Source organism: Salvia splendens, chromosome 6, assembly GCF_004379255.2.
Source record: "Salvia splendens isolate huo1 chromosome 6, SspV2, whole genome shotgun sequence".
Taxonomy (NCBI): Eukaryota; Viridiplantae; Streptophyta; class Magnoliopsida; order Lamiales; family Lamiaceae; genus Salvia; species Salvia splendens.
In genome coordinates this window covers 6,835,329-6,847,742 of record NC_056037.1, presented here as the reverse complement: position 1 = coordinate 6,847,742, position 12,414 = coordinate 6,835,329, and the positions used below count along the sequence as shown (strand labels likewise).

General features: G+C 37.2%; 3 protein-coding genes across 5 annotated transcripts; 1 reads left to right on the top strand and 2 right to left on the bottom strand.

Moving 5' to 3' along the window:
* The first annotated feature begins 2,558 nt into the window (after positions 1-2,558).
* Positions 2,559-3,504, top strand: LOC121807572. The gene is made up of 3 exons (XM_042207841.1): positions 2,559-2,745; positions 2,837-3,042; positions 3,206-3,504. The coding sequence occupies exons 1-3, from the start codon at positions 2,644-2,646 to the stop codon at positions 3,390-3,392; spliced, it is 495 nt and encodes a 164-aa protein (XP_042063775.1). The 5' UTR covers positions 2,559-2,643; the 3' UTR covers positions 3,393-3,504.
* Positions 3,505-4,671: 1,167 nt separating this feature from the next.
* On the bottom strand, positions 4,672-5,913 carry LOC121809819 (STOREKEEPER protein-like). The gene has a single exon (XM_042210624.1). The coding sequence runs from the start codon at positions 5,871-5,873 to the stop codon at positions 4,806-4,808; it is 1,068 nt and encodes a 355-aa protein (XP_042066558.1). The 5' UTR covers positions 5,874-5,913; the 3' UTR covers positions 4,672-4,805.
* Positions 5,914-6,657: 744 nt separating this feature from the next.
* On the bottom strand, positions 6,658-11,753 carry LOC121807858 (formin-like protein 5). Of its 3 annotated transcripts, none has more exons than XM_042208204.1 (7): positions 11,512-11,753; positions 10,121-11,227; positions 9,456-10,044; positions 9,174-9,373; positions 8,840-9,075; positions 7,497-8,382; positions 6,658-7,393 (listed from the first exon to the last, which is right to left on the bottom strand). In XM_042208204.1, exons 2-6 carry the CDS (start codon positions 10,332-10,334, stop codon positions 7,510-7,512), a joined length of 2,112 nt encoding a protein of 703 aa, XP_042064138.1. In that variant the 5' UTR covers positions 10,335-11,227; positions 11,512-11,753; the 3' UTR covers positions 6,658-7,393; positions 7,497-7,509. The 3 variants fall into 3 exon arrangements, with proteins under 3 accessions (XP_042064138.1, XP_042064135.1, XP_042064136.1); XM_042208201.1 differs by having other exon boundaries at positions 6,658-8,382; positions 10,121-10,812; positions 11,168-11,227; XM_042208202.1 differs by having other exon boundaries at positions 6,658-8,382; positions 10,121-10,799; positions 11,168-11,227.
* Between the last annotated feature and the right edge of the window lie 661 nt (positions 11,754-12,414).

Here is a 12,414-nt window from a genome sequence, read left to right as displayed (position 1 = left end):
TGTGTTTAGTCACCACACCACACAACATGGACAATGCGGGATCAACAGAGTTGCTAATAATATTTCACACAATCAACAAATAAGATATTGAATTGCATAAGGTTCGACGCAAATTTTACCTGCAGCCTATGATGCTTGTGAGAGCGGTCGACCTCTCTTAGGCATTTTGGATCTGCCAGAAAACAAAAAAATATAAGACACCGGAATTCATGTCTATTTAACCGAACCCAATATCTACACGACAGATTCAGAGAAAACCATAAACTAACAACATGTTATTTCTGAAATTTATGAGCCTAGGCATATTCAAAGTTTCAATTTTAACTTTTCGGCTCTGCAAAATCGCGAAAAAAAAAATATCGAAATCCCTTTTCAAACATGCCTAGTCAAAAGGTGTCGGTGTTTTGGAGCAGATGTTAGCGCCGGTGGCTAGTTGTCGCCGAACTCTTGGTAGAATGCTGTTAATTCTTCAAACACGGCGACGGGGAGTGAGATCTAGGGTTTTCGGTAGTGGAGAGAGTGGAGGGAGTGGTTTCGGATGTGTGAGTAATGAATGAGAAAGATGAAGAGACGGATTGTTTCAAATCCCTTGAAATTCGCACTTACCAAAGTACGGCGGTTCAATTTCCACCGAATGTCTATATTACCCCTGTAATGCATAGAAACACCCTCTATAATGCAACGCGGAACTAGATTTGTAGAATCAATCTGATCCGTTGATGCATAAGATCTAACGCGTAATATTAAGAAGAGAAAAGGATCTTAGGGATGAAAAGGAGAATAATGCTCCCATATATATATATATATATATATATATATATATATATATATAGAGGTGTGATCAAATACAAACTCTCTAAAACTCTCTATAATACAAACTATACAAACTGATGTCAACGAAGTGTACAAATTCTGTCAACAGGGGCTGATGTCAACGGAGTGTATAAATTCTGTCAACGGGGGGGCTGATGTCAACGGAGTGTACAAATTCTGTCAACGGGGGCTGATGTCAACAGGGTGTACAAATTATATCAATGGGGGTGTACAAATTCTGATTGTTCGATGTCAACGGAGTGTACAGATTTGTAGGAAATGTTGACATTAGAAAAATCTCTTATATTAACCGTTGATTAATTATATTAAGTGAGTAGGATTAAAGTTTGTATAGTTTATATTATAGATGGTTTGTAGTTTATCACACCCCTATATATATATATATATATATATATATATATATATATATATATATATATATATATATATATATATATATATATATATATATATATGTTGTGATCAATTGAGATTTTTTAGCCTAATTGAGAATTGAGATACATTATCAGCCAGTGGTCCAGAATTTGCCACATGGAAAATATTTTTAGATTAATTAATTATGAAAGGGCAGAATGGTAATTTCATGATACATTTTATTCAATAAATACTTTTTATTTAATTTTATTTTTAAAAAAAAAATATTTTTTTAAAAATTTTATTTTATTTTATTTTTTATTTTTAAATTTTTTTTTTGTCATCTACATATATAATTCATGTCAACTACACACATATAATGTCAATTACATATACAATTTATGTCAACTACACATATATAATGTCAAGTATGTGTACAATCCATGTCAACTACATATACAATTCATGTCAACTACACACATATAATGTCAACTATATATACAATTCATGTCAACTATACACATATAATGTCAACTATAAGTTGTTGACATTTGATGTGCAGGTTATTGACGATAATACCCCCGAGTTGACATAATCTACTTGCAGTTGACATTTTAAAAATGTTGTGAATGAGTGACTGAAAATGCATCTCAATTCTCAATTAAGCTAAAAAATCTCAACCTAACATCACCTTATTTCCCTATGAATATATAGTAAATTTCAAAATCAAATGGTTTGATATACAACGTTTAGTTACTGTGAATACATCTATAATCAGTAATATATACAATGTGTGTTAGAGTGTTTCGATCCGATCAATAGTTAAATTGAGCTGACTGATCAAACCATAAACCAATAACATTCGCTAGGTCCAATTTTTAAAATATTGATTAAAACTGATTATCCATGATGTGAGCGGTTTTATTCACCTGGAATCATCAATTTAATATTATATTATTATTTGCAATGAATTCACAAGAGTAAAGAATCTAACTAAAATATACTGTAGAAAAAATAAACAATATAAGTAGTACTACTGTTCACTAGTTACTATTATTTATGAATAGATTACTCTCCAACATCTTGTTTTTTGGTGTAAATAAAACTACTTTCCAAAATGATTCAAGTGTTGAATATGGAAATTCCCATGCATTTATACCAACACTTTTTTTATCATCTCTAAAAAATACCTACCTGCAGTAGCAATACTACCTCTTAGTTGGTTTATACCCTACTTTTCTCATAAGAAAAGAATAAAAAAAACAAAAAGTCATAAAATTAAGGTAAAAGTAGGCATAAAAGCAAAATACATACTATAAGAGTATTCAAACCCCAAATCTATAACACTATATATAAACTTGCTACTTCTATATATTCATATAAAATCTCAAATTTCTTTTCCAAGAAGGGCTTAATTTCTTTACTACTATTACAAACAAATTTTTGTCCAAGAAAATGAAGACCAAAATCTGGGGTATATCTGCATGTTTATTAATCGTGGTATTGGATATCATTTCAATGGTTCTTGCTTTGAAGGCTAAGGAAGCTCAAAACCATGTAACTTTATTGTTTTTTTGATATCACTATATGTTTATTTTTGCTTTGCTATATCTGGTGTTTGATGTGATATTCGTATTTCACTGATCAGGCGAAGCATATGAGAATGTGGATATTCGAGTGTAAAGGGCGAAGCCATGATGCGTATGTGCTAGGCATAGCCGCTGCAGTGCTTCTGAGCGCAGCTCATATTCTTGTGAATTTACTAGGGTTGTTGAGTGTTACCGGGCAACATGAGTCGCAAAAACCTTCACCGCCAAGCAAGAAGTTCTCCAAGGCATTCCTTGTTTTGATATGGTATGAAAACACCTTCCAAATACATCTTTTATTGCAATCTTCGTTTGTATCTCGATTCTCAACTGCATCTCATGCGCGTGACAAAAGAGTCGAAATAAGCCGGATAACACATGTTAAAATCATTTCATGAACTGAGGTTGTCTCTGTCTCTCTCTCCCTCTAGGATAATCTATGTGGTTGGTGTGACAATGCTGGTGATTGGAACAAGATCAAACGAAAAGAAAGGAGTATCATGTGGGTTTAAATACCACAATTTTCTACACACAGGAGGCATTCTATGTGTTGTTCATGCCATCTTATCTCTTGCATATTATGTTACTTCTGCAGCAGCCCTCTATACTTCCACTTGAACTACTCTCCTTTTGATCGTTGTAGCACCATAATTTTTTATTCCTAAATTTAAGTTCTTGCAAAGGTCGAATATGTACAAGTGTTGAATTTATTGAATTGTTATCCTGTTGATTCGGATGGATTGTAGTATATTACTCCTGTTTCACTTCAAAGCATCAATTTACTCCTTTTGAAATATACTCTGTTATCTCCGGTAATTGAGCTTGATCAAATTTTTACCTAACTATAATATGGAGTATGAATTACAAGTCTAAATTTTGTATAAATCAATTTACTTTATACTACATAATTCTAAGTCAATTGACCCAACACAAAACTGCCTAACGTGCGACAGAAATATCAAAGATATAAACTATAGATGTACAAATAAGGCCAAAGTAGGTATACCAACAAAATAAAGCCACTCCTCTCTAAACATATCACAATTCAACTCAATTCCGATCTTGAGCCACAGGCATAGCTTATTTCTGTGATATAAATAACAAAATTACAATTACTATATAACACCTTCTCATGAACTAAGCCTTTAGCTGCAGAACTCTAAAAGTTTAGAAGGATTGAAGCATTCTGCAAAAGAGACATCACTTAAAACAACCCAGCATCCTTGGCTTACAATGTAAGGCTGTTGAGTTCTACAGATGCAACCCTATCCAAAGACTAGAGAAGAAACAAATGCGAGCAGTGTACTTAATCAAGCAAAAGGGAGTAGTAAGAGCAGAGAGCTTTGTAGAAGGTAGAGGTCATATAAATGTTAAATATAGTAAACTCCCATCAAATGTAAACTAACCAAGATGTCTTCTAGGCAATGGTGGCCTAGAAACTTATGAATATAAAATCTTAAAACCCAATCAAAGCAGAGATTAATGGGTCAAGGTCAATTACATGAATGCTAAGATGCGGCTGCAAACAAAACGCTTCAAGAACTCCCTCCAAGTCTAGATCAGCATACAGTGAGACTAAATCCAAATGTATTCCCTAGAATGTAGAGGAGAGTTGAATATGATGGGGTATTAATTAGCTTTAGTAGTAGGAACATTCATTTATAGTTATTTTCCAAATCCAGAGCATTGATTCAAGAATCTACTGATTCAGTGCATTTTAAGATCTTACCATCAAGATGAGGTCTAGTCCTGATTCATCATCTATCATCTTTTGTATTCGCAGTCATACTACAAACAACATTCTTAGTTAAAAACTTAGCTCCTATAAATGGAACACAACACAACCCAAATGTTAACAAGAACCATAGCTTAATGAATAAGTACTTCGAGAACTAAATTTATCATAAGCAAGATAGTAAACATTTATCAAAAAATCCATTTTGCTAATCAAAACGGAGAATCACATTTGACTTTAAAAAGGTATAAATTCAAGCCAAAAAAATGTTACCAACTTAGCAATTCCCAACACTATTACTGATCCAAAGCCATTTGAACCTGTTCCTTCATCAATATCAAAATCTTGTAATCCAGCTCAGTCTTCTCCACAAGCAACTGCTTCCACTTATCATCCAACTCCTTGGCCTTCACATTCCCAATCAAACTCAACCTCTCCTTCAACAAACTCATCCCAGCCACCGGAGCAACGAGAGAAGGGAAGCTCGCCTTCATATTATCAAAAGACGCATTAATATTCGGATACTTGGACCAGAAATCCACTCCTTCACCATCTCCTTCTCGCTCCACAACCTCTCTCTCATCCACCACATCCTCATCCAGCTTCTTCTTCACATCCACACTTTTCCCCCAAATTTTCTTAGAGAGGACGAACGCCATATCCTCGTGAGGCTTGGAGAAGACAGGGTCAGAACCCTTCTCTCCCTTCTTCAAAGCATTCAAAAACCTCTTTTTCATCCTTGTAATCTTAGACCTCAGCTGATCCCTTGAGAAATCCACCTTCAGTTTCCCCTTTATAAAGCTGTAAAACGCCCCCATGTCGGCGCTAGGGCTGGACCCCTTGGCAATTTTGAATTCGATCATCCCATTCAGCACAGCGATCTCATCCTCATTACTCCACAGCCTGTTGATACACCCCACCCCACCCCCTCCGGCCGGAGAGGAAAGCGATTTCTTCTCCTCAGTTCGCAAGCTCTTACAGCTCCTCAACGAATCCCCCTCAATCTCGCCACGACTGCGCTTCGATGAGGAGACGGAGCCCTTGGTGATCGGCTGCATCACGTAACTAGAAGGGGAGCCGTCCGAATCGGTGTCGCTGTGTCGGGAGGCCGATCTCGGATCGAATTTGGGGGCGGGGATTGGGGAATTGAGATTTTCTAGGGTTGGTCGATTTTCGGCTTTGTCGAAGGAGGACACGGCCTCCGTTTCGTCGTCGGACGAATCTGTCTCGGAAGAATGGGGCCCTGATTCTTCTCTCTCATCATCATCATCTTCTTCTTCTTCTTCTTCCTCTGAGGATGATTCTCCACTCTCATCCTTATCTTTGGAGGGCTGATGAGAGAGGAAGGATGATTTGGGAGCCATGGTATCTTTCCTCTTGACCTTCTGTGTGATGAGAAAGAAGATGGCAGTAGGGTTTCAAATATTTATATTATTGCATTATTCGGGAATTCGATTCATTTAATTTGATTTAGTATTTAATTTTTGACATCGTTTTAAGGAGTAATTTGTTCTATATGCTACATAAACACTAATTTAAGTGCATTATAAATGTCTTCATTTTTGAAAAATGTCTTCATTACGTTCCTGAATTGGGTTAATATTATAAATGTCATCATTACGTTCCTGAATTGGGTTAATATTTAATGTTACTACTGAAAAATGTTAACTTATATTTATGTTAGCTAACTACTACTACTACTAGTATAATCTACAATTCTAGTGCACATTGTTTTCACCCAATTGTATAGGAAGATTCAAATAAATTTAAAACATACTACTCCGTAGTTATTAAATCAAGACAATACATGAACTTGTTGTATCAAGTCAAACAAGCCAAACGAGCCATAAATATTGTCTCATTGAATACATATGATGAAAACACACAAGGATTCATAATTAAGTGATATTTTAACTATAAATTAGTAATCAATCAATAGGATTTATCAATTTTCGTATTGATCAAGTTCAATTCGAAATAGAGTAGGATGGATTATCAAATTTGTATCCTGCCAAATTACTATTTCATTAATATTTAATCGACTCCAACTTAATTAGGGTCTTGAAAATGGTCAAAATTTAAACTTTAAATCTTGAAAGCAAAATGAGAGATGAACAAATCTAAAAAGAAGAGAAGGGCAGAGCCAAATTGGTTAGGATTAAATATAGACAACTGATGATTAATAAAAGTACATATGACCAACCCGCTGAGAAACTTTCGGCCTTAATCTACAAGCCCGATCGAGCAGGATTAGTCGGGTTCCGCCTAAAGGCGGATTCAATACACATGTTGTTAAACCAAAAAAATAAAAGTATATATGAAAGAGTCCTATACATCCTATAATAACAAAACTTGGGATTCCTGAGAAAAAAGTTGAGTTTTTGAACCTCTTCGCGATCTCTTCTTCGGCATATGTTCACATAACTCCTAACATTGGTATGTCTTCCGTCATTGTGGCTTCTCATCATCCTCGTCTTCCGATGTGTCGAGCGATCTTGTTCGATGATAAAGTTTAGAAAGTCCAACATGCTCAATAGTGAGCCCTAAAATAAAAGTGTAGAAAGTGTACGACGTGTGCATGTACTATACCAAACCATTAATGTTGTAACGTGTGACGGTTTGACATCGTCAACTTTCCGCATTTCCTAAAAAAATGGTGGGTCCAATTGTCACATGTCGCAAATCAATGTTGCAATGCATGACATTAGGACATCGCCAACTTTTCCTGATTCCAATGAAAATGGTGGATTTAGTTGTCATGCGTTCCACTAGGTGAAAGTTTGACCGCACCAACATTTTTTCATTTTCCTAAAAATGGTGGGGACCAACTATTACATGTCGCAAGATCAACAGGTTGGTGCGGTACACATACTTATACTCCGTCCTATAAAAATAAATAATGTCTATTTTTATTATGGGACGAAGAGAGTATTTAAAAACTTCCCACATTTTAAGAAAGAATCCCCTCCCCCTCCATTTCTGCATACCTCAGGGAAAATATTAGGTTTCATCGTCCGAGCTGAATTCACTGTCAATTTGGCGATCCCTCATTTCCGGAAAGAGTCGAGACCGCATCTCATGCGTAGTCTCGGAGGCCGGAGGCGACCCTTGAGACGGCGAAGGCGATAATGATGGTGTGAAGACATCTTTTCTGTGCGTTTTGGGCAATTTTATGGAGCTCTTCACGTCTTGGCACGCCTTTTCCACCATCGCTAGGAAGTCCCGGACGATCAAAAAGAGATGCCCCTCCTCGTCCTTGCCCGACCGACCATGGAAGTAGTCCCCAGTACTCTTCACTAAGTTCATCACTCTCCCCCTCTCCTCCGCAAGCCATGCAGCGTCGGTCTCAAACTGGTTAATAATTCTCGTGAGAATTTCGAGAAACTTGCTATCTTCATCCAAGCTACTCATCTCATTCTCAAGAAATTCTTTCGTCTTCAAACGGGACTGGCCGAGTTTGGTCACATACTCACTTATGATGTCACGATCAATCACCGCTGCCTTTTTCACGTTCAAGAGGCCATTGCAGAGGCCAGACACTTCTTCAAGGCCGAGGCTTCGGTGGTAATCTTCTGCGTTTTGGGAAGCATCATCCTTAAGATCATTCGTCCTCACAATGGACAAGCTCCTGCTCTCCCTCATTCTACGAGCAGCTTTTACTCCTTCTCCACGGATTATTTCATGGACCACAAAATGCAGCAGCGTGGTCTTCCCATCTGTTCCTTTAACATCAGATAGTTTCAAGAGCGTATCAAGCTTGAATGCCTGAGCACCACCACGGTAGGTTCCATCATTCATTCGGTTGCCAGTTTTTAGAACAGCTTCCAAGAGTTTCAGAAAGAGTCTGCTGTTTCTGAGCTCGTCACATGCTGCCTGAAATGATATCATAATGTTCATTCACACAAATACATCAACACCAGAACAAGAAATACACGTGAACTAAACAAGCACTGCAATGCATGAGTCGAGCAACATGTTTTTTAGGGCTGTAATTCCCACACACACCTATACCCACGCACACAAGATGACTCGAACCCCTAGTCTACTTATTGGAGGGGAAGTCTCTTCTTACAAACTGGGTTGTGCTTCGTTGTCTCAAGCAGCATGTTTTAAAAGCTTTCAAAAGTGTCAAAACGAATGGTTATCAAATGCATTTATTAGAATATTTAGCTCATATTGAATTATCAGGTTGGTGTAACTTACATATCAAAATAAAAGATTCAAAGTTAGCTAAATTAAACCCAAGTATTCAATCACCTCACAGAATTCAAAAGTGATCTCGTATGTTAGGAAACCTTTTATAAGAATTCATCATAAAATATATACAAACCTCTAAAGTTGTTAAAGATTGTTTGACTGAAGTGAAATCCTCCTGAAACGTGCTTACGAACCACAATGATTCCAAACGTTTAAAGGCAAATGGGATTTCAATCAAGGCCTTGAGGAATCTCTCAGCCGGGCCAATTAGAGATAGATCTCCGGTATATAACCTAAGCTTGAGTTCTTCATCGGCTGTTGGTGCCATTTTCAACAGATTTTGGATAAATTCTGATGGAAGCTCATTACCTAATTGACAAACACACAAAAATTAGTCATGTTATATTTAATATGCACATCATGTTATTTCTTGTAAACTAATTGCAAAATATCTGATAAACACACACCTTCTTTGAGTGCATCACAAACTTCTTCTGATGTCACATTCAATGCTTTCAAAAGAATTGCCAAGTTCTGGGCCTTTTTAGGATCAATAATCTGAATAAATTGAGTAGAAGATTCAGCCGAAGTTGATTCTTTTCCTTTTTGTTTCTTCTGATCAGCTGCTGCATATCCAAATAAAGCTTCCATCATCTCCTCATCAAATCTGCAAGTTTTGGAAACAGTTACACGATTAACATGACGAACGGGGAGGCGACAAATCTAGGCAATGCAATACAAGTACTTACTGGAAAGAGCCGGCTTTGATCTCATGCCAGACCATCGAATGATCTGGGCTTGCCATTACCTTGTCCCAGAAGAATGGCTTTAACTTAGCTTTGGGAGCCATGGAATCGTCTGAAGCCATGGAGTCATTTGTTGAATTACGTCGATGATGGGGTCCCATCGCGGGAGGTTTTCCAGGTGCATTAGGCGGTGGACGACCGCCTTTAGGTGGCGGTGGAGGAACTGGACCTCCAAATACCGGTGGAGGAGGTGGTGGCGCCTTTGCCAGTGGAGGTGGTGTTGGTGGTGCAGGTGGTTCTTTAGCTCCTCCCACAACCCCTACTGTTCCTGCTGCGGGTGCTCCTATTATCCAATTGGAACCACCACCAGAACCAGTTGTTGATGTAGCAGCAGCAGCAGCGGCAGCTGCTGCCGCTCTTCCTGGGGGAAGTGGTAACAGGATTTTCACGTACGCCTCCCCATTATCATCAATCCCTGGAGATACAACTTGAGAAGCAGCACTGTAAGCAGCAACTGAATTTCCAGCCGATGAAGTCGCCTTGAAATTGAAACTACTTCGTGTACCCATTGGGTGGTTGTTATCTATTGAACCTGGAAAGTTATATCAGCTATGAAGAAACGAAACACAATTTCATGATGATAAAGCACCACCACAGCTCTACCATACCTGGGGAATCAGTACTATTGAGGTTGAGAAGAGGCTTTTCGTCTCGCTGCACATTTTTTTGCTCATCATCTTCCCTATCTTTATTTACACACAGAAACAAAACTAATACTGCAAGAGCAATTCCTGCCATTGAACTTGCAATCACAGCACCTATAAGATACATTCGATTATCATTAGCATTGTCTTGAGAAGCCATCACTATAAAATTTTTCATATCCACGAAAGGATAGTCGAGCTCTGATGGTGGATATGCTTAGTAGAACTCAAACTGTGAATGATAGTGGGGATTTGATAATTCTGAAGTAGGTGAAGATGGCGATGCAAAATCCGAAGAAATTTGTAAGACTTGTATGCCACCTTTATGTCTCAAGTACCTTCTTTGAATACCAGTCCAACCGAGAAACAAATTTTGGCATTCATCGACTAAAATCCTTTGCTCGTTGTTCAAGATTTGCAACATGGACTTTCTTTCTCTCATTCATTTAAGAATTCTTATTTTCTCCTTTGGAAGGAGGTCTACTATAGCCTTCTGTATACTCCTTTTAACTGACAAACTCGAACCAAATACGCCTCCGCTGTCAGCTGTAGCAGTTGAATGAGATAGACCTGAATCTAAGTTCTTAGCAGCTCTAGTGCTATATCTCAACTTATCTCTACAGCAATCCCAAACTTGCTTGGCCTGGCAGAAAATACTGAAAAATTACCTTGTCACACTGATTTTATAGATATCTAAGTTGAGAAAACACATTCTCAATATAATTAGATTCAAGCAAATTCAAAAAGTAACTCGGGTTAAACATTTCACAACGATGTGTTTGTTTCTACATAGTCGTGATCGAGTGGAGCATGGGGTTTTAAAATGTTTTTCTTGACAAAGATATAATAGCATTTTCCCTAAATATAGTAATTTTACATAACAACACATACAATGCAGAACCAGAAGCAAAGCATCGTGTATCTACAAAAATACAAAATCACCCAAGAAAAAACAAACAGAAAATTTTGCAAAATAATGATTGATTTTCAAACCATATGATGATTGATAACCTGAACTTCACTGTCCCAAGAGTTTTCCCCCTAATTCCGACTTTCCATCCGAATCAATCGCTGCAAAAACACAGATAAAAACAATAAAAATGGCCACAAATCTGGGACCTATCGCGTTCTCAAACAATTAATAATACATTTCACAAAGAGCAGCCTTTCTCATTTTGATTGACCTCAAACAACAAAGACACGCATAGCCCTCCATCTACAGCTAGCTATGCATGCGCAATCGGAAAAACATGTAATCCGATAAAATAAAGAATACTTTGATTTGTTTGTTTGGGGGTTGAATTGAAGGTCACAAAATTCCAAACAATGCTTTAACGCCCAAAATATGAGTGTACCTCTTGGTAACGGAATCCGGAAAACTGTCCCTTTTTTCCTTCGGGTTACCAAAGTGAAGAAATGGGGGAAAGTTGAGCCGTTAATCTAGAAACTGGAGGCAGATTGACGGAGGTGTGAATCGGATAGGGCTCTTAGTGCGATTTGTGAAGAGGGGGAAAGAGAAATCAAATTTCCGTTGGGAGTTTTGTTTGTTGCAATGCAACATGTAATTCGGAGGTGAGGTGGGTAAAGGAGCAAGACAATTTCGATGACAGAGAGAAACGCGCCAAATGGAAAAATTATAATAAAAATATGAATATACATTACTATAGTATATTCATCTATCACTTAATTAAGCTTAAGTGAAGAGGCCCATTTTAATTTATTAAATAAATATTTATTTAACCATAATAATTGAACTTGATTAAGATTCTAAAAGATTTTGTGTTCATGAACAACAATTTTGCATTTCTATGGTTCAAAAACGCAAATATTTGGAGGAGATTCATCAATGCAAAATTGGTTTTCCATAAGTTATGTATAGGTGAACATGTTGTTGTATATATGTATGTATATATAAAGAGAGCGATTGCGTTGATGTGGGAAATTGATTTTCAACAACATCCTGGAGTCGTTAGGAGGATGGGTTCTTGATATGGCAGAAGCATACGATAATGATTAGGAAACTGACGTATGAATGACTCGATTTCCAAACTAATGATTGTTCCCACATATCAACACAAGTATGTTCATCATGTTTTTGTCCCCAATCACATGCTCTATATGAAGCTTCTAGGAGAGGTCACCCATTCCAGAATTACTTCAGTCTAAGCATGTTTAACTTGGAGTTCTTGCGAGATGAAAATAAGAAAAGAATAATCTTGTTAGTATGCATAGCATCTATCAGATTTGTTAAGTTTTCA